This window comes from Pongo abelii, chromosome 5, assembly GCF_028885655.2.
Source record: "Pongo abelii isolate AG06213 chromosome 5, NHGRI_mPonAbe1-v2.0_pri, whole genome shotgun sequence".
Classification (NCBI taxonomy): Eukaryota; Metazoa; Chordata; class Mammalia; order Primates; family Hominidae; genus Pongo; species Pongo abelii.
The window spans coordinates 82857166-82879824 of NC_071990.2; the positions used below are offsets into that span (position 1 = coordinate 82857166).

At 35.7% G+C, this 22659-nt stretch overlaps 1 protein-coding gene across 6 annotated transcripts in view; it reads right to left on the reverse strand.

Annotated features, from left to right (window-relative positions):
• Positions 1 to 6215: 6215 nt before the first annotated feature.
• IBTK (inhibitor of Bruton tyrosine kinase) overlaps positions 6216 to 22659 on the reverse strand; it is a 79091-nt gene continuing 62647 nt past the window's right edge. For all 6 annotated transcript variants that reach the window (XM_063724879.1, XM_063724878.1, XM_009242032.4 and 3 more), the window contains 4 exons: positions 17783 to 17932; positions 9349 to 9420; positions 8366 to 8498; positions 6216 to 7543 (listed from right to left, as the gene is read on the reverse strand). In XM_063724879.1, the coding sequence (XP_063580949.1) occupies positions 7412 to 7543; positions 8366 to 8498; positions 9349 to 9420; positions 17783 to 17932 (487 nt within the window). In that variant the 3' untranslated portion in view covers positions 6216 to 7411. The remainder of the gene's footprint in view (positions 7544 to 8365; positions 8499 to 9348; positions 9421 to 17782; positions 17933 to 22659) is intronic.

The following is a 22659-nucleotide window of genomic DNA, read 5'->3' on the forward strand; positions in this document are numbered from 1 at the left end:
TTTGACAGCTCTGTAAAGCTTCTCTCAATATTTTTCCATCGTTAAACCTGTCAGATAACCCAATTGTCACTTTTCGAGTCACCTTCCTGGGGCCTGCCATTCTCCCCAGTTCACCAGAATGGTTTGCTCTCTGGGTCTGATAAACTTTCTCTTCACCATTAACCTGAGATTTCTACTTGTCTCTCCTTCTCTTCATTGTTGATTACTTATTTCCTGGATATCATGTCTTCCTCTCAATCTATTTCTTCGTTTAGTGGAATACATTCTCCAGCAGCCTGTAAAAAAGGGTATGTGGTAGGTTTATTAGAGACTTTGTTTATTTGAAAATACCTTTATTCTATCTTTATACTGAATAGAGAGCTCTGTGGCCGGGCACAGTGGCTCACGCCTATAATCCTCGAACTTTGGGAGGCTGAGGTGGGTGGAGTTCGAGACCAGCCTGGCCAACATGGCGAAACCCTGTCTCTACTAGAAATATATAAAAAATTGGCCGGGTGTGGTGGTGGGCACCTGTAATTCCAGGTACTCGGGAGGCTGGGACAAGAGAATTGCTTGAACCCAGGAGGCGGAGGTTGCAGTGAGCCGAGGTCGCGCCACTACACTCCATCCAGCCTGAAGACAGAGTGAGGCTCTGTCTCAAAAAAAAAAAAAAAAAGAAAAGAAAAGAAAAAAAGAAATCCTACTGCACATTAAATTGTGCCTCAAAGTCTCTACTAAAAAGGAAAAAGGTATATTATCTCCAAATCTTTCTTTCACCTTTTCACATGAAGGTGAAGGAATTGGAAATTCCCTTAATTTTTTCAGTCTTTTAAAAGGGTATTATGGATATGTGCTATTTCAAATGCCTTTTGTTTTAAAAGGAGTATATTTATCAGATTTTATCTTTTAGGGGCTCCAAATACATCCTAAGTTGAGCACCACAGCTAAAGTACATTGTAAGTATTTTGAAAAATACTTGCAGTATAAATTCATAATCAAAAAAAATGTTTAATGTATCCAGTTCTTCATTTCCTATGTAAATTAAACTAAAAATTAAAGATAATTATACAGGTATGGGATCTAAAAAGCACATACACACATAATTAATGTATAAAGAATGGGTGAGGTGAGAGAATGTAAAAAAGGTACTTGATTACTTGGCAATTGATCGTTTGTTTTGAGTATCTGAAAATGAGTCTGGCCCTGTAATTTCTTCCACATCTTCTTAGTCTGAGCCATTTAATTTTTATTTTCTAACAGACCATGTAGCTGGAAAAACTTTTGTTTTCTTCACAGAAGTTATAAATAATTAAAATTAGTGAACTCTAGGGCACCCAAAGACATCTCAAAATCTTTTAAAGCTGTACTAAATATTTGAGATTTTAATAGTAAGCAACTTACAAACATCTCCCTTTCACTATCAAATAATGAAAAGCCTCCCATTCTTAATAAACAAAATTTAAGTCTTTTAAATTTGTATAGCAAATGTTTTCCACTCTCTTCCAGTTACCAACCCTTGCTATGCAATAGAAAATATTTTTAGACTATCAAGCCTGTGCATATCTTCCCTTCTCTTTCGCCTCAAAATACCTACTTTAGCACGCATCCGAATCACCTGGAGGGCTTGTTAAAACAGATTGCCGGGCACCCCTTCCTGTTTCCAATTCAGTAGAGGCAAAGCCCATGAATTTGTATTATCACATGTTCCCAGTGATGTTGATGTTGCTACTCCAGGAATCAATAAAATTATCCTCAATTTCTTTCCCTCAGTTTAAGAAAATTAAGTAGCACTTCTTTCCTTTCCAACAAGTTTAATTTTGTACTCTTGGTTTTATCTTCGTTCTCATTCTACTGTTATTTCTGTATTTCCAGCATCTCAGTCTCTTTCTATATGCATTGACTCCTCTCTTTCGAATGCCTTCTAGATGCACAGACCTCCTTTTTTAAAAATATATATAAAACAAATACACCATCTATTTAAAAGTTACCATCTATGTCTCTCATAAATCTGTTCACTGCCAAATTTCTAGGTAAAATATCCTTGAACCAAAACTTCTACATTCCGCCAGGCACGGTGGCTCACCCTGTAATCCCAGCGCTTTGGGAGGCTGAGGCAGGTGGATCGCTGAGGCCAGGAGTTCGAGACCAGCCTGGTCAACATGGTGAAACCCCATCTCTACTAAAAAAAAGAAAATACAAAAAATTAACCAGGCGTGCTGGCATATGCTTGTAATCCCAGCTACTTGGGAGGCTGAGGCAGGAGAATCCTTGAACCCAGGAGGCAAAGGTTGCAGTGAGCTGAGATCGCGCCACTGCACTCCAGCCTGGGTGACAAGAGCAAAACTCCGTCTCAAAAAACAAACAAACAAAATCTCTACATTCTATTACTTCTTTCCATTACTTAGATCATCTTTCAGAGTCCAAGCAGGAAACAGACAGCACTCTCAACTTGGGAGAATTATTATTAAATTCTTTATAAAAGTGTGGGCAGGATGTAGGAAAACCACAATGGATACTGCAGTTAGTTGGGCTAGATATAACGGCGAGATCCTTTGCCATTCTTAGGCCTGAGGGTGTGGGAAAGCAACATCCACAGAAGCTGGAGAGATTGTCGTATGGAGAGAGCTGCCCGACAGGAGCTGTGACCTTCCCCTGATTGTGGCTCATAACAACATCATGAGAGAGGGCAGAAAAAAGAAGCTTCATTCTGTTTCTCCTGCCAACACGCCAATATTCTGCTAGTGCTCCAAATGGTTATCAAGCCTGTGCATATCTTTCTTTCTCTTACGGCTCAAAATACCTACTTTAGTACATATCAGAATCACTTGGAGGGTGATAACTGGATGTCAGAGGGAAAATAAGCTGGTTGGTAAAGTCCTAGAGATTAATTTCACAAAATATAGTAGAGAACAAAGGACGGATCTGCAAATAAGCAATATCCCTTACCATATGGTCCATCTTTTTTGTTCCTCAGATTCTTATCCTTTATTTAGGTAGACACATTTATGTCCTCAACACAGGAAACATACAAACATACAAAGTCCTACAAGCTACTATTTCATAAGATTGATGTCAATTTAGTCATATTCTTCTCCTGTACGCATGGAACATTCTCCAAGACAGAACATATACTAGATTATAAAAGATATTTCAACAAACTTAAAAGGACTGAAACAATACAAAATATGTTCTCCAAATTTAACAAAATTAAATTAGCAATCAATAACAAACAGATATTTGGTAAGAATTCCCAAATACTCAAAAATTAAACAATATACTTTTAAGTAATCCATAGTTCAAAGAAGAAATCAAGATGAAATTTAAAAATATTTTGAATTGAATGAAAATAAAAACATGACATATACAAATTTATGAGATGCAGCTAAAGCAGTGCTTAGAGGGAAATCTATAGGTCTACATGCCTGTATTTGAGAAAAAGAGAACTCTCTAAGCCTAAATATATAGAAAAAGAACAACAAATTAAAGCTAAAGGAAGCAGAAAATAATAATAGAGAACAGAACCAATGAAAAAGAAAAGAGAACACAGAAAAATCAACGAACCCCAAGTTGGTTCTTTGACTTCAATAACTTCTTCGACAACTTCAATGTTGATTGATATGATTAAAGAAAAAAAAAAGAGAGAGAGAAAATAAAGATTACCAAAATTACAAAAGTGGGGAGGAACTTGACCACCAAACCTTATGAAATTAAAAGGACTGTAAGGCACTACTATGAACAAACTAGACAACTGAGATAAACCGGATAAATTCCTAGAAAGACACAAATTATTGAAACTGAATAAAGAACATATAGAAAATCTCAACAGGCCTGTAATATGTAAAGAAATAGAAAAAACAATAATAATTTAAAATCTTCCCACAAAGAAAATCCCATACCTGGATGATTCCACTAGTTAATTCTATCAAATATTTAAATAAGAAATAATACCAATCATTTATGAACACTTCCATAAAAGTGAATCCTTCCCAATTCACTCTATAAGGCTACTATTACAGTGATGCCAGAGTAAAAGATAGGGGAAAAAAAGGAAAAGAAAAAGAAAACCACAGACCGATATCCCTCATGAATACAGATGCAAAAGTCTTCATTGAAATGTTAGGAAATCAAATCCAGGACCTCTTTCTGAAGTGCTGTCATGGTCCACTTCTTGACTTACTGGTAAATTACTTAGCTAAATATTTTTGTCTTGTGCACTTACCTCTTTATGTTATGGTTCAAGATTTTAAAAGATTTAAACATACACATATACAAGAAAGAAAAGAATGCCTAGTCTATGTTCTCAAAGTACAAGTAATTTAGTAAAAGACTAGATTAATAGAAAAACAAAAGTAATGGCAGAATATGACAAGTACCCTAAAAGGTATAGGGTTACGAGGAAATGAGAACATAGCTGATCCATGTATGCTACTGTTTTTATTTTATGTTACTTTATGTTTGAGGGTGTATGGAGGGAAACCAGAAAAACTATAAAGGAAAGAGAATTTTGATTGCCTTAATTACGGATAAGTAGAATTTTATCTGAAGAAAAAGAAAAATTAAGGTAGAGATCAGCATGAGCAAAGCTTGAAGCATATTTGGGAGAAACATCAGGTCGTCTGGCTCCACCACTATATGTACAATTTTTTTTTTTGAGATGCAGTCTCACTCTTGTCACCCAGGCTGGAGCACAGTGGCATGATGTTGGTTCACTGCAACCTCCGCCTCCCTGACTCAGGTGATCCTCCCACCTCAGCTTCCCAAGTAGCTGGGATTACAGGTGCCCACTACCACATTCGGCTAATTTTTGTATTTTTAGTAAAGACGGGGTTTCACCATGTTGGTCAGCCTGGTCTTGAACTCCTGGCCTCAAGTGATCCACCAGCATCGGCCTCCCAGAGTACTGGAATTATAGGCATGAGCACCACGCCTGGCCAGCTTTCTTCAATTTATAAAATGAAGAGAATATACATAAAATTAATCAATAAGGCTTCAGATCTAAAATTTTATGAAAGAGCTACTTATACCTTATCATGGACAAATATATATACCCTGGCCTCCAAAACAGTTAAAGGGAATCAACCCAGACATAACTAGCAATACTTTCTCAAATGAGTGGATATTGCTCCTATATAAAGCTAGGTTTTTCTTAAATTTATTTTAAAAACCATCTCTTTAGGACTTGAAGAAGAGTCCTGAATCCCAATATTTTGTCAACAAATTTGACTTTACCTGATTAGCAGTCTTCTTGATTTTGCAACTTTTAAGCATATTCTGCCTCTGACATACCCTTATCCCAATGTCCTACCCAACCATCACTTTTTCAGGCTGAAGAGTTCTGCCAGGAGGCAAAGGTTGTAGTCAGCCAAGATCCTGCCACTGCACTCCAGTCTGAGTGATGGAGTGAGATTGTGCCTCAAGAAAAAAAAAAAAAAGTTATGTAATTGTTTTCATAAATCTTAAAGACCTCTCTATCCCACTGATCTTTTAAATTTGTCATTTCCAGTATTTCTTCAATTCTATCAGGTCTTTTTGAGGTTATGGAATTAGAGATGAATACTGTAGCAGAATAATGTTATTTTGTTAGGGGAGAAAGAAAACCCTTATCACTTTCCTGGGCTTTTTGACAGCAATGTGTCAGATAGCTATCTTCATGGAATTACTTATGAAGAAATACAGTTTATGACAGTGTTTCTCTTTAACTTTACTAGCAGAAGAACTCCTTTTTTCCCAATACAATTATATATAATACCTCACTACATAAAACAGACCATAAAGTGCAACTCCTCTGGTTGTGGTTTGTAACTGCCTAAAGCCTCACAGATGCAGTTCAGCTCTTGCCCCTCTTTCACACCCCATCCAACAAAGACCCCCAAGAGTGCTTCCCAGGCAGCATGGAGGACAGCAAGAAAATCATCACTTTACAGCATCTGTAAATATTAAAGATGTCAATATATACAGAAGAATCAAAGCTTCAAATGAAATCAATTACTTCAAAAGGCTTCTTTACTGCAACATCAATAAAACATTCATAAAATTCATTTCTCAATTTACTCAAACACACATACAAAAATTCACAAGTTCATATTTAGAAAACTGCCTTTTTAAATCCATCTTGGAATAAATACAGCATCAACTTAACCATATACTGGCCATTAGTGTAGCACATCAGAAAAAATAATTATTAACTCTTTCCATAATAAATGTCAATATAGTAAAAAATGTCAAGCACACATTAGTGAAATGGTTCAAGATCATTTTTTATTGCACATCTGCTTACATGTCTGCTGCTTTTGGGCAGAACTAAACCTGAAATATTGAGTCAGTTTCCATCATTTTACATCAACTAAATTATAGCAGTGAATTGCTTATGTGCCTCCCAGGCTTATCTTCCAGAAACTAGAACATTAACCTTTCCAATTTATCTAGGTACTGAAGCACAAATTTAACATTTGTTTTTGAAAAATTTAAACACTCAGAAACAAACCAAACAACATCCTATAAAGAAAACAATTTTTATGTCTAGATGTACAACTGAGATTCAGAGAACTTCTGATTATACAGTATTGTAAAGGTAATGATAATCCAACCCTCTTCCAAACTATTTAATTTCTGTATATGTAATTAAGCATTTATTTTCAGAAATTTTAACACTTTCAGAAATTGATTATCTCACAATTAGGCATTTTTAAGATCCTCCATCCCACCAAAAATAACCTACAATGACTCCAAATCTTTTTTTTTTTTTTTTTTTTTAAAAAAAGCTATTCTCTTGGGACTAAACTGTTCAGAATAATCAGTATTCTTATTCCCTTTCCACTGTACTCTACTGCTTAATGCAAAATGGAGAATATGAGGTCCAAATAGAAATATGGCATTTGTGCAGGTCAAGCTTTGAATAGACATGGACCACATGCCTAGCCTGATTTTTAAAAAACAACAAGAATGGTGACACAACTATCAGACCAAACACAAAATTCTGGCCATTAATGAATCAGAAGTAATAACTGATACTCCTACTTTAAATTCATCAATGCCATATTTAAGAAGTCAAGCAACAATACACACTTGGCAAAATCTTCTAAATTCTCAAGTTATCAAACAAAAAAGTTATTTTTAATACTTCACCCCCCTTTATATCTTATGATTCAATCACTTATATTTTCCTTTGTTAGATTATTCAGAAGAAAAAATTCTATTTAACCTTAATAAGTTTTTGTCTCACACATTTTATATAAAGTTACTAAAATCACAATTCTGAGAAATTTATTTTTAATCATACAAACATTATATGATTTAACTGCAGTAAAGAAATTATATCTTTTCTTAATCTATTTAGGATGATATTACAAAATCTCTAAGACTCTTTTCCACAGCTTTTCTTTATATGAACAAACTCATAATTATGAAAAATGCATCTCAACTCCACAGTGAACTAGCATCCATGCTTATTCCACATAGGTACTGCCAGTGGTCCCTGCGGTGTCCTTTCAACAATGACAAACTCTTCAGGGTTGCCAAATGCCTCATAGAAAACCAATAAATCTTGTATGGCATGCTCCTCAATCTGAAAGGAGGAAGGGAAAGAAGACTCTTTACTCTTTTAATTATAAACTAAGCAGGATGTATTTGCCTTCCAATTTCCTTTTGAGGAACTATCACTTTCCATGGATACAATACCGTGAAATTAAATCAGGTATCCTGCATTTTAAATCAGGTATCCTGCTATCTCCATGGCAAGGAGAAAGCTTGAGGCCTGAGGTAGAATCATGAAATACCCATGCGCTCTTGAATTTGAATCTTGAGCAGAAGGAAAAAGAAACTGAAAATGATTGCTAAATTTCATTCATTCCAATAGCTTTATTCTGTGAGATACTTTCTGTTGTTGTACAAATCTTCTAAATCTTGCTTCTGAGCTTTCCAGTGCTACTATGGGTCTTTTCTGTTTCCAAGCCTCGCTGTCTGGTCTTTCAGCTAAGTCTATGGAATCTTAATATCCCTCAAATAAATTATCTTTTCCTTAAGTTAGCCAGAGTGGGCTTCTGTTGCTTACAATCCTAGAATTCTTACTGATACAGAAGCCAAGTGTAGCACTAGAGAATACTGCCAAATTCTCTACTGGTCATTTTAAAAAACTAAAATAATCCAAAGTATCACCAAAGCAAAAATATAAACTTTATCATAATTTATTAGTCATAAATTAATTGCCCTGAATATCTACAACTAATACATACATTGCTAGATGCCTCAGTTTAATTTTACCTGGCATTTACATTTTAATTTCATAGATACAAGCACCTGTCCAAAACAAACAAACATGATTTTCTTAAAACCTAAGTAGGAAATGTAGTTCTTCTCTAAATTAAACCCTACTAAGTATGTTATTCACCTGAATCAGAGCCAATGGTTTTTCTCGACTTCTAATAAGAGCTGCTTCTTGTTGTAGTTCTTCTTCTACAATAGATGCAAAAGTGACTGGGGCTACCATGGATGGAGCAGTCACTGAAGAAGATAGCCAGGGACTGAAAGAATAATAATAATGAGTTTCATTCATCTTCCTAAATTTTTGCATGCAAAATTTTCTCTGAAATACTTTTTTAGCAATGCTACAATTCTTTCCAGTGACCTACAATGAATGAACCTGGAAGCTTTCACAGAGATTATAGAATGATGAGTTTCACTCATCTTCCTAAATTTTTGCATGCAAAATTTTCTCTGAAATACTCTTTAGCAATGCTACAATTTTTTCCAGTGACCTACAATGAGCGAACCTGGAAGCTTTCACAGAGATTACAGAATGATGAGGTGAGAAACAGAAAAACAGAAGAACTAATGTTTTATTTGGACCAGTATTAGAAAGAGAATTTTGTAAAGTACCAGGAAATGGGGAGGGAGCAGAAACAACATAACTGAACAGAAAGGTAACTCAAACTACAGTACAGAGAGGATTCAAGTAATACATTCTACTCAACACCATACTATTCCCAATTTCTTAACATTCTCTTATTCTTTTTTTTTTTTTTTTTTGAGACAGTCTCACTGTGTCGCCCAGGCTGGAGTACAGTGGCATGATCGCAGCTCACTGCAATCTCTGCCTCCCAGGTTCAAGCGATTCTCCTGCCCTAGCCTCATGAGTAGCTGGCATCACAGGCGTGCGCCACCATGCCCAGCTATGTTTTGTATTTTTAGTAAAGACAGGGTTTCGCCATGTTGGCCAGGCTGGTCTTGAACTCCTGACCTCAGATGATACACCCGCCTCAGCCTCCCAAAGTGCTGGGAGTATAGGCGTGAGCCACTGCACTCAGCCTTAATGTTTTCAATGCTAAGCAGCAACTTAGCTTTGGAGGCCCATAACTTATCAATTAACCTTACTTGGGACTGTCTAGAAGTGGTAAATCTGAAATATGGTTGCCTTCTGGTCCTGGGGTACCATGGGTAGAGCATCTGCAAAACAAATGCCAAAATTAAAGATTAAAGCTTCTAGTAATATTAGTCAAACTGCTTATTAATAGATACAGAGGAAGAATTATAAACTCCTGACTCCAGAGGCAAATTAAATGAGTGCAGTCAAGCTTACCTTTAAAATTATAAGTAAACAAAAGAATCTATAGATATTTATAAAACCTTCTGTATAAAATATCATAGAGAAAGATATTGCAAGAAATAGCCTATTTCTAATAATATTATATATATACCAGATAAACCAATAATCTCTAAATCAGATAATTAACAGCCAAATATTGTGAGGAACTAATATATTTTATGAGCAAAGGATTATAGATAGGACAGAAATATAAAATATGATCTTTACCTTCTAAGAATTCACAAGCTAGTTGAGGAAACAACATACAAAATGACATATAAAAGAACAGAATTTAAGACTGTATAACAAATTGAGTTACACTGGCTATAACAACTATAAAAATCACAATATTTAATCATTTGAGAGGGCCTCATGGAGAAGAATGAACTTGAGAAGATAATAAAAAAGAGGTATATGATGAAAGCAGTAAGAAGCATTCCAGTAAGGAGAAAAACTTAAAAAGGTACAATACAGATGGACCTAATTATGGAATTTTACAGCTAGAAAGGTCCGTAGAGATTATCTAGGTTGCTCCAATGCTCTCTTTCAGCAATGAGCAAACTGAGGACTAGACAGGTTTAACAACACAAAGTCAAACAGAGAGTAAATTAACAGGACCCAAACTATTGACTTCGTGATTCATTTACACACATATATTGAGCATGTCACGATTATTGTAGGTGCTGAAAATCAGGCTGATTAAAACCCAATCTTCTCCCCTCAAAAAATTCTGATGGGGAAGATTTAAAAATATACTTAAGCAATGATAAAACAATGTATAAAGTACTATGGATGCACAGAAGAAAAAATACAATATGGAAGATGGTATATACTGATGGCTTCACTGAGGAAATGACATTAAAGCTGAGGAGACGTACAATCAGAAAGAATTTTGGTTGTACAAATACGTGGACCTAAAAAAGATTTCAGTTATTTAAGTAAAGGCAGGCTGTTCTCTTCAATAAGCAAAGAATGCCTGAATTCAGGGTAAGGAAGAAACTTAAAGAGAAGTAAAGTTTAAAAGAAACAATAGGGCCAGAGTACAAAATGCACTGAAAGCTAAAATGTTTAGCCCAAATGTGTGGGCAAACAAATTTACTAAAAGCCTAAGTACTTCATGTGTATTATCCCATTTAATCTTTGCAATACCCTGTGAAGAAAGCATATATTAACTATTACAGAGGTTAAAAAACAAACTCAAAGAATATTATATAATTTGTCTGATTCACAAATTAGATAAGTAGCAGAGAGATAACAAAAATCTGGTCTTTTTGATTTAGAGTACAGTGTTTTTTCCATGATCACACAGCTACCTTTATTTTTACTATTCCCCTTATTCTGGAATATATTCCACTTCAAATGTCTTCTCATTCTTTTACAGTTGGCTCAAATGTCACCTTCTCTCTCCTCCTACAAAACTTCAATCATTATGATAAAGCATCACACACTGTTATTATTGTTTACACATCAATCTTAACTGCTAGACTAGTCTCTTGGGGAACAGGACTGTGTTTCATTCATCTTTGTATCTCAGTGTCCAGCAGAATACTTGGAAATAGTCTTTCATGAAAAATTAATTAGAAAATTAACAACAGAAACAGAAACTCAAACGGTATTTTTTTAGTATACGATAATGAAAAGCAGAGGTTTTTAGGTTCTTTATTGCTTTAAATTACTGATAACTTTTCTTAGAGATATAGGTACTGAATTACAAACGGATAAAAGCCTTGTAGTAAACCTGTATCATAGGTATAGTCTACTCTCATTTCCATATGATGAAACTGAGGCACAGAAAGACTCAGAAAGAGCTGTATAATGTTATACTGAATCTCAAATATGTTTCCTAAGACTACAATTCCATAACTTTTTCCACTCATGATTTCTCAATGGATAATTTCATTAATTACAAATTTATCCAAACAATGTGGAGTCTGTCAAAATTTCTTCTTAAAATGAACCAAATTTGTCAAATAAAATAGAGCTATGATTAAACAAATATCAAAAACATTCTAAACTTTCAAATAATAAATATAGCATTATTGAGTTTTCAACATTAGCAAGTAGATATCGCAAGAGACAATCTGTATAAAATTTAGCCTTCTGAAAATAAACAGCAACATAAAAAGGTTAACTGAAATTTTCCTTAAAAGATTTTTGTTCTGGCCAGGTGCGGTGGCTCACGCCTGTAATCCCAGCACTTTGGGAGGCCGAGGCAGGCAGATCACCTGAGGTCAGGAGTTCGAGACCAGCCTGACCAAGATGGAAAAATCCCATCTCTACTAAAAATACAAAATTAGCCAGGCTTGGTGGCACATACCTGTAATCCCAGCTACTCGGGAGGCGGAGGCAGGAGAATCGCTTGAACCCAGGAGGCAGAGGTTGCGGTGAGCTGAGATCAAGCCATTGCACTCCAGCCTGGGCAACAAGAACGAAACTCCGTCTCAAAAAAAAAACAGATTTTTGTTCAAACCAAAAAACATTAATATTGTCATATTTACACTTTAAAGGAACTAAATTATTCTTTGCTCAGTTGGCCTTAAAAAAATTGTACTAGCTTAATTAGAAAGATTTTTATATCAGATTGGAGCTGATATAATCACAGAATAATTTTTTTCTCACAAGTAATTTTTTTCACTAATTAGAAACACAAGCTCAGCTGGGTGCAGTGGCTCACACCTGGCATCCCAGCACTTTGGGAGGCTGAGGTGGGCAGATCACCTGAGGTCAGGAGTTCGAGACTAGCCTGGCCAACATGGCAAAACCCTGTCTGTATTAAAAATATAAAAATCAGCCAGGCGTGGTGGCAGGCGCCTGTAGTCCCAGCTACTGGGGAGGCTGAGGCTAGAGAATCACTTGAACCTGGGAGGCAGAGGTTGCAGTGAGCGGAGATCACGCCATTGCACTCCATCCTTGGTGACAAGAGCGAGAGTCCGTCTCAAAAAAAAAAAAAGAAACACAAGCTTACATTTTCTTTCCAGAATTACATAAGGGGACATTTCAGTGAAAGGAAAATGGGAAATAAAAGCACATGAAATAAAAAAGAATACCTAAGTAACAATAAACAAATAAAAATTGTACAAATTGCTCACTTTTAGATGTTAACACCCTCAAACAACATTGTCATTCTTCTCCTAACCTTGGAAAAAACTCACATTTTCTACAACTAAAACAAGAATGTATAATTTGTGGAATTTCCTGAGATGAGTCCCCCACCCCTTGCACCCTAACTCCCCAAAGGACCGTTAGCATTCCTATCTTCTTAACTCCCACGATTTCCTCTGTTTATACTACCCCATCTTCCCTTATTTCTTCTTTTAAAAATCCCATCCTGTATTCAAAAGCTTATGACAATGAAAGGAATCAAGAATTAAGTGATCTCTTTTTTTCTAATGTTTTTCACATGCTTATAAACATAATAATAAAATATTTGGAAATGAATATAAAAAGTGCTTATGAACTAACACAGCTCAAGCCCTTCTTCTGCAATGAAGTCTTCCTGACAACACCAGCCCATGCTCAGTTTTCCTTCTCAGAACCACTCATTTGGTACTTCATCATACTGTAATCTCTTTAATACTTCCATATTGTATCGTAATTTCTTTTTGTTTTGTTGTTGTTGTTGTTGTTGTTGTTTTTGGAGACAGACTCTTGGTGGCGTGATCCCGGCTCACTGCAACTTCCACCTTCTGGGTTCAAGCAATTCTCCTGCCTCAGCCTCCCTAGTAGCTAAATTACAGACATGCACCACTATGCCTGGCTAGCTTATTTATTTATTTACTTATTTATCTTTTATTTATTTATTTATTTATTTATTTATTTATTTATTGAGATGGAGTTTCGCTCTTGTTGCCCAGGCTGGAGTGCAATGGCGCAATCTCAGCTCACCGCAACCTCCGCCTCCTGGATTCAAGCAATTTTCCTTCCTTAGCCTCCCAAGTAGCTGGGATTACAGGCATGTGCCACCCCAGGCCCGGCTAATTTTATATTTTTAGTAGAGATAGGGTTTCTCCATGTTGGTCAGGCTGGGCTTGAACTCCCAACCTCAGGTGATCTGCCTGCCTCGGCCTCCCAAAGTGCTGAGATTATAGGCATGAGCCACCACGCCCGGCCTAATTTTTGTATTTTTAGTAGAGACAAGGTTTTCCCATGTTGGCCAGGCTTGTCTCAAACTCCTGGCCTCATGTGATCCGTCCACATCAGCCCCGCAAAGTGCTGGGATTACAGGCATGAGCCACAGCGCCTGGCCCTTGTATCGTAATTTCCTTCTTATTCTGTCATTTAACTTCCATGTATGTATATTAATATTTATCAACTAGATTTCAGACACATTAAAGGCTGCACCTATACATTCTACTTTTATATATACCCAACAGAGGCCAGTACCAGGTAGCCCATAATTTGCAAATTAATGAATATTTTAGTTTGTCTGTAATGTTTTATATTTCCTTTTTAAAAAAGCATACCTATTATGTTTTCTATGATGGAAAAAAACCCTGAAACTCAAAGCTGTATGTTTTCTTTCTCAGAATCACTAGCAGTGACAGCCACAGCTATTTAAAACATTAACTCCCATACCAAAAACACTGAAGCTATGGATACGTCATACTGTCATAAACTCCATTGAGTCAAACTTCCAAAGCAGTATAACACGGCACACTTATAATTAAGAGCCCTGATGTTATAGCACACTCTAGTGATCAACTATGAAACCGCAGATCCATATTTTAAGTTCCATGACAAATCGTTATATATCTAAAGACATTTTTTTAAGTTTCAATGAATATTAATATTTAAAATATAAAAATACAAAAATTATCTTAATTTTCATACCTTTAAATTGATATATCTAAGACATGCAATATAACTCACTACATTAGAAACAAATGTTACTTGAAACAGGGTTACAATTTTAATTAATTTACTCATTCAGTCATTCACCAGACTCACTGAGCACCTAATACATGCCAGAAGCCATTCTAAACACTGGTAGTAAAATGATGAGCAAAGACAAACATCCTCCTTGCTCTCATTGAACATATAATTAAACATACAAACATGAAAATACTTAGACAAATATTAAAGAATCACACTAATAAATATGAAACGTACAATAAAAAAGAAGTACTATGAGAACATACAACAGCAAACTGCCCCAGTAAGTCAGACTTCTCCAAAGAATATAACTGAATAGATATTGAAAGAAGAGTCAGAGTCAGTCTGTCAAAGAGTAAGGAGGTGGAAAGAAGGAAAGTGCATTTGAGAACTAAGAGAAGGCCAAGATGACTAGAATACAGAGATCAGGTTACAAAATCAAGTTAAAGACAGTTGGCAGGAGCCAGACTATGTAGGCCTTGAAGGCCATATTAAGAATGCTATAGCTTTTCTCTTAAAAGCAGTAAACTCCAAATTTTAAAAAAGAACACACTGGCTTAATATATTTGGAGGAAAGAAAGGCAAGACCAGTCAGGAGGGTAACTCTGGTGGCCCGGGTGAAGTATCACAGTAGACTGAACCAGAGGTGATAGCACTGGAGATAAAATTTAGTATATGGATTTGAGAAATATTTAAGAGATAAAAGTGGAATGCTCTAACAGTAGACTGAATATTTGTGAAGAAAATGGAAGTGCCAAAGATACAAATTCTTCCTATTTACTGAGGAAGAAAATTCCAAAAAAAACAAGCTGTTCTATGTTTTGTCTATATTTTTGTTTGATTTTGGTTTTATGAGATGGGTATGAGGAAAACATTAAGTTTAGTTTTGGACATGAAGTTTGCGGTCTTTCTGAACATCCAGATAGAATGGTAGGGTCAATAAGAGATAATTAAGTCTAAAGCTCAGATGATAGATATGGGCAAGAGATATAAATTTTGAGTCTTTAGTACATGTCTGATGACTGAACATATGCTCATTAAATGGATAGTGTAGAACGAATATAAAGTGAAATAAGAAGATGACCAGTAATTGAACTTCGAGTATGATGAGTCACATAAAAAGTAGATGGTGTTGGCAATATAAAGGTCACTGCTGAACTTAGCCTGTACTGGTACTGTTTCAGTTTAGTAATGGGGCTGGGAGATAGAATGAATTATGGACTGAGTGGGAGGTGACAACTCTTTTGAGAAATCTGGCTGTGAAGGGGATGGAGAATTGGTAATGATAGGACAACTGATAGAAGAAAGTGTGCCCAGACCACATGAGAGACCTGAGCACATTCAAAACCAGAGGGGAAGAATCTAGTTAAAAGGAAAAGGTTGAATCTTACACAAGAAAGGAAAGGGGTAATCAATAGTTTTCAGGCTTCTGAAGTGGGAAGCATTAAGATAAAAGCACAGGTATTGGCCTAAGACAGGAGAGATAACTTTCCTATGGCAAAACAAGAAAGGAGGATAGTTCTATATAGGCAGGGGCTAATTTGTTCACCACTGCAACTCTAGTACTTAGCATAATGTCTGACGCAAAGCTCATAATAAATGTTTGATAGACAATTTTAAGACTATGTACCTAGTTTTATATTTATAAGCCTATCATAATTGTAATTTATAAATTAATATGCAAAAAGGCTTAATCTGTTTCATATGTTAGTATTCCATTTAAGGTTGTTTTGTTTTGTTTTGTTTTTTGTTTTTTGAAACGGGGTCTCCCTCTGTCACTCAGGCTGGAGTGCAGTGGCACAATCATGGCTAACTGCAGCCTTTACCTCCCAGGCTCAAGCAATCCTGCCACCCAGCCTCCTGAATAGCTGGGACTACATGCACATGCCACCAAGCTGAGCTAATTTATTTTTCTTGCTATTTTTTGTAGAGACAGGGTTTCATCATGTTACCAGGCTGGTCTTGAACCCCTGGACTCAAGTGATCTGCCCACCTCGGCCTCCCAAAGTGCTAGGATTACAGGCATTAAGCCACCAAACTCAGCCTAAGATTTTTATTTTAAAATGGTATTTTAATGCTAGAAGTATTAGACAAGTTAGGGAGATGACTTCAGATATTTTTTGCTCTTTGATTTTCTGTATTGCAAGAAAACGGCTCAAGAACTTTCCTCCTAAATGTAATTATCTGTAAAAAACAAGACAGTCACAATACTAACAATAAAAATATGCTTATACATTTAATCTAAATCAGGAGTTTCCAAACATTGTTGTCAGAAGACTTTGATAGTTCCTCAGGGCAGGTAAAGTGACATTAAACTAGTAGAGCCCCCAGTCTCCGTTCCTTGCTTCAGTCAGAAAAGTTTATATTATTTGTTTGATGCACTTGAATTGGACATAACATATCTTACTTATTTTGTTTTGTTTTGTCTGAGACCAGGTCTTACTCTGTCACCCATGCTGGAGTGCAGTGGTTTGATCACAGCTCACTGAAAACACTGCTTTTAAATTATAGATTTTGATGTTTCATGTAGGGATTTAAAATATGAAACTTTTTTTTAAATACACTGGACTTTCTTAAGCAGTATCAAAAATAGCTAGGCCAGGTGTGGCAGCTCATGCCTATAATCCTAGCACTTTGGGAGGCTGAGGTAGGAGAACTGCTTGAGGCCAGGAGTTTGAGACCAGCCTGGGCAACATAATGAGACCCCCATCTCTACTTTCATGAAAATTAAAATTAAAAAATAGCTAGAGAAAAAATTGCAAATACCTAAAGGTCCATCAACAGATGCACAGATAAACACATTGTATGTGGTATACCCAAACAATGAAATACTATTCAGTAATGAAACAGAATCAATGGATACCCATAATAGCATGAACAAATCTCAAAATAATTATGCTGAGTAAAAGAAGACAGATTTTACAATGGGTGCATACTGCACGACCCTGCTGATATAAAACTCTAAAATGTACAAGCTAGTCTTTATTGGTAGATTAGTAGCTGCTTGGGAGGGGGAAACAGAAGGAAGAGAGGAAGGGATTACAAAGGGACATGATAAAACATCTGAAAATGATGCTTATGTTCACTATTTTGAATGTTGTGTTGGTGTCACAGGTGTACATATATACTGAAACTACAGAATGTATACTTTAAATAGATGCAATTGATTTTAAGTCAATTATATCTCAGTAACTTTCAACTTTTTTTAAGTGGGGAAGGAATTTAAACATGCTAATTCTGAATGTAAAAGAGTGTACAAAAAATCTGCCTCATAAAGTTATTTCAGAACATAAAACCACCACAGAATATTTTAAGGTAGAAAATGTATTAGTTTTAAGTTTGTTTTATTACCTGACAATTTTTGGTGCCTGAGAATTTTCAATTCCTTTAAAAGAAACTTTTTTGACATGATCGCCTGAACTATGGCTAGTAACAGACTTTTTTTCTTCTAGTAAGAAATCCCGGAATGACTTGGATGAAACTGAATGCAGAGAAGATGCCCTGCAAAAGAAAGCAAAGATCATGTTAAAACATCCATTTTGTAAAACAGTACTGCTGGAAGTTATAAGAGAACAATAAGAGAACGTATACCAAAAATTTTACAATATATAATTGCAGTTTTCAATGTGATGTTGGATTCTTGCTGCCAATTGTGAAATATCCAAAACTATTCCATAAGAAAAACCAATCAATGAAGACCAAGTCTAGAGAGAACTCAGACGTTAAAATTAGCAATAATATTAAAATAGCTATTACAATTATGCATCAGATAACAACAACAAAAGCTCATTAAAAATAGGTAAGCTTGGCAAAGAAAAGAAACTATTAAAAAGAGCAAAATGAAAATTCAAGAATTTTTAATATATTTTTAAAAATTCACTGTATAGATTGAAGAGTTGGTAAACTTGAAGATAAATCAAAAGAAATTTTTGAATCTGAAAAACAAAAAAAAAGTTGAAGAAAATTATCCCATAGTGAGTTATAAGATAAAATCAAAAGGTCTGCCATATGTGTTAACTGAAGTCCCAGAAATAAAGAAGAGAGATATGGCAGAGAAAAAGAAACAATGGCCAAAATTTTCCCAAATTTGGTGGAAGATATAAATTTAAAGACTCTAGAATTTTGGCAAACCCCAAAAAAGATAAAACAAAGAAAACCATACTTAGGCACATAATAAATAAACAGCTGAAAACCAAAGCTAAACAGAAAATCTTGAAAGCAGCCATAGAAATACAACACAGAATGAAAATGAGTAGCTTGTTATTTGAAACAATGAAGCCCAAAAGATGATGGAATCTTTAATATGATGAAAGAGGTAGAGAATGTCAATCCAGAATTCTATATCTGAGTAATCTTGAAAGTAGGTCCTCTTCAAGTCATGCCTTGAAATGACTATAGCCCTGGCCAAACCTTGACTGCAGCACTGTGGAAGATCCTGAGTCAGAGGCATTCAGCTGAGATTCCTGACCCAAAGGAATTATGATAATAAATGTTGGTTGTTTTAAGCTGTTGTTCAAGTATAATCTGTTATGAAGCAATAAATAACTAATACAAGATATTACAGAAATTAAAAGGGTAATACAGAAATCTTATAGAACCAGGTACAGTGGCTCACGCCTGTAATCCCAACACTTTGGGAGGCCAAGGCAGGTGGATCACTCGAGCCCAGGAGTTTGAGACCAGCCTGGCCAACATGATGAAACTCCATCTCTACTAAAAATACAAAAATTAGCTGGGCATGGTGGCACACACCTGTAATCTCAGCTACTCAGGAGGCTGAGGCATGAGAATTGCTTGAACCCGGGAGTCAGAGGTTGCAGTGAGCCGAGACTGGGCCACTGCATTCCAGGCTGGGTGACAGAGCAAGACTCTGACTCAAAAAATGAAAAACAGAGAAAAAAAAAAAAGATAGAAATGTTATAAACAACTTAACACAAATAAATTTGACAATTTACATGGAATAGACAAATATCTTTTTTAAAAAACTAAATTACTGAAAATAACAGAAAATCTATATAGATTATATCATTTTAAAAATTGAATTAATCTCACCAGGTTTTTTAACTGCAAAAATTGACAAACTGATTCTAAAATTTACATGAGAATAAAAAATCCCAGATTAGCCAAAGCATTCTTTTAAAAAAAAATAGAAAGTTGGAAGAAGACAAAACCAATTACGGTAATCAGGATAGTATATGCTAGATCTGAATGTATTTCCTCCAAAACTCATGTTGAAATGTAAATGTCACTGTGATTGTATTGTGAGATGAGACCTTTAAGAGGTGTTTAAGTTATGAGGGTGCCTCACAAACTGACTAATGCCATTATCACTGAGAATGGTTAACCCTTTTTGCTCTCTCTCACTCTGCTGGCATATGCCTTCCACTATGCTATGAAGCAGGAACAAGGCTCCTGCCAGATGCCGGCACCTTGATATTGGACATCTCAGCCTCTAGAACTGTGAGCCAATAAATATCTGTTCATTATAAATTACCCAGTCTGTGGTACTCTGTTACAGCAGCACAAAATGAACTAAGACCGTGTGATACTGGCATAAGGATTGACAAACAGATTTCTTCAAATATGTTTTATTGTTCTTTCCACTGACTATGCCATAATTGGAAACAGTGCCTGATTTCCCACAATTTTATTTTCCTAACTCACAAGCTCCAGCTATTTTCTACCTTAACAGCCACAGAAAATTTATGGAGAAGTATTTTAGATATTTGTACCTGCATAAAAATTAACCAGAATTTTGCTCCTCAGCAAAAGAAGCCCTGTAATTTTACTCTAAATAATATTTTAGCTTTAAAATGTTAAATAATTGAAATTGTTTTATATTGTATGGGTTAGCTCTAAATGGAATTTGAAAGAATTTACATTCAAACATCAAGCCAGGCCACAAAGACCATGTATTCTTCCACTGAATATACTGATGAGAAATGTTCTATTATTTCTCCAAGTAAAACATTGAATTTTGAGAAGTAGCCAAATCCCATACATACTTAGTGTTTTCACATTAAATTTAAAATTTGCCTGGTTGGAACTTCAATCTAATGCAAAAACCCAGTTATCTCTAATACTTTCCATTGCCACACCTAACTGCCAGCAGCAGGATTACAACTATAAACAGTGGGAATTGTACAGACTAGGTGAATGAATGTGTGAACAAACTAGTGAAAATCCTACCACAACCTCAAGTATATTTAGAGTGCTAATTTGTGTTTTGCTAATGAATTGCATATTAACCTTAATATTAATGTAAACATTTTTAAAAATCTTTTGAAGAAGTAAAATCTCATTAGATGATACTTCAGGTAATGATGTACCTTTAAGAAGGATTTTAAAAAACAGTTACATCGGCTGAGCGTGGTGGCTCACACCTGTAATCCCAGCACTTTGGGAGGCCGAAGTGGATGGATCACGAGGTCAGGAGTTCGAGACCAGCCTGGCCAACATGGTGAAACCCCATCTCTACTAAAAATACAAAAATTAGCCGGGCATGGTGGCGTGCACCTGTAATCCCAGATACTCGGGAGGCTGAGGCAGAAGTGCTTGAACCCAGGAGGCAGAGGCTGCAGTGAGCCGAGATTGCGCCACGGCACTGCAGCCTGGGCGACAGAGCAAAACTCCGTCTCAGGAAAAAAAAAAAAAAAAAAAAAAAAAAAAACAGATAAATCACCACAGTCATGAATACGTTCTGTAAATAACAATCTGTAAATCTGATTAAAATGTTAACTTCACCCAGGAACAGTGGCTCATGCCTGTAATCCCAACACTTTGGGAGGTGGAGACAAGAGGACTGCTGAGCCTAGGAGTTCAAGACCAGCTGGGGATATACAGGAAGACCCATCTCTACAACAAATAAAAAATTAGCTGAGCATGCTGATGCACACCTGTGATCCTAGCTACTCAGGAGGCTGAGGTGGAAGGATTGCTTCAGCCCAGAAGGTCAAGGATGCAGTGAGCCAAGATTGCACACTGCACTCCAGCTTGGGCAACAGAGTGAGACTCTGTCTCAAAAACAAAAAAAAGTTCCAATTTTTTTTAAAACCAATGCATACGAGATATGTTCTCAGGAAAACAATCTATTCCATTTTTACTTCAAGCATATATTACAAGTATTTACATTCTATGTGTATCTGATTAAAAATCAAGTGATACAGTGAATTATGTGGCTATCTCATAATTTTATAATCACACGAAAAATTATATCACATTATATTCACTCAATAATTAATGTTTTATCCAGAGTTCACGTTAAAATACTTTGTGCCTTGTAAGAATTCAAGAAAGAAAATTATTCAACAATAACAGTAATTTCAATTTATACTGAAGTGCTTTGTTTGCTGTGCTTCATAGTTACTGTGTTTTTAAACAGGTTGAAGGTTTGTGGCAACCTTGCATGGAGCAAGTATATTGTGCCATTTTTCTAACAATACATGCTCACTTTGTGTCTCTGTGTCGTATTTTGGTAATTCTCCTGGTATTTCAAACTTTTTCATTATTATCGCATCTGTTATGGTGATCTTTGATGTTACTATTATAATTGTTTTGGAGCACCACGAACCACATTCATACAAGTTGGCAAGCTTAATTGGTAAATGTTTGTTTTCTGACTGTTACACCAATTGGCAGTTCTCCCATCTCTCTCCCTCTCCTCCTTAGGCCTCCCTATTTCCTAAGAAACAACAATATTGAAATTAAACCAACTAATAACCCTACAGTGGCCTCTAAGTGTTCAAGTGAAAGAAAAAGTCACATTTCTCTCACTTTAAATCAAAAGCTAGAAATAATTAAGCTTAGTGACGAAAGCACCACCCTGATCAGTCAGCAGTCATCAACATCAAGGCAAGATCCTCCACCATAAAAAGATGATTCACTGAAGGTTCAGATGACCATTAGCATTTTTTAGCCATAAAATAGTTTTACATTAAGGTGTTTTTTTTGTAGATATTACGCTATTGCACACTTGGCAAACTACAGTATAGTATAAACATTACTTTTATAGGCACCAGGAAAACAAAAATTTCTTGTGACTTGCTTTATTGCGATGTTTGCTTTATTGACGTAGTCTGGAACCGAACCTGCAGTATCTCCAAAGTATGCCTGTATAGTCTTAAAAAGAGCATAAATTACTAATTGTAGACAATTCAGATACCGCTCACCTTGATGATAATAATTCAGAATATCTATAATTCTCAAAAATTCAGAATACCCATAACATC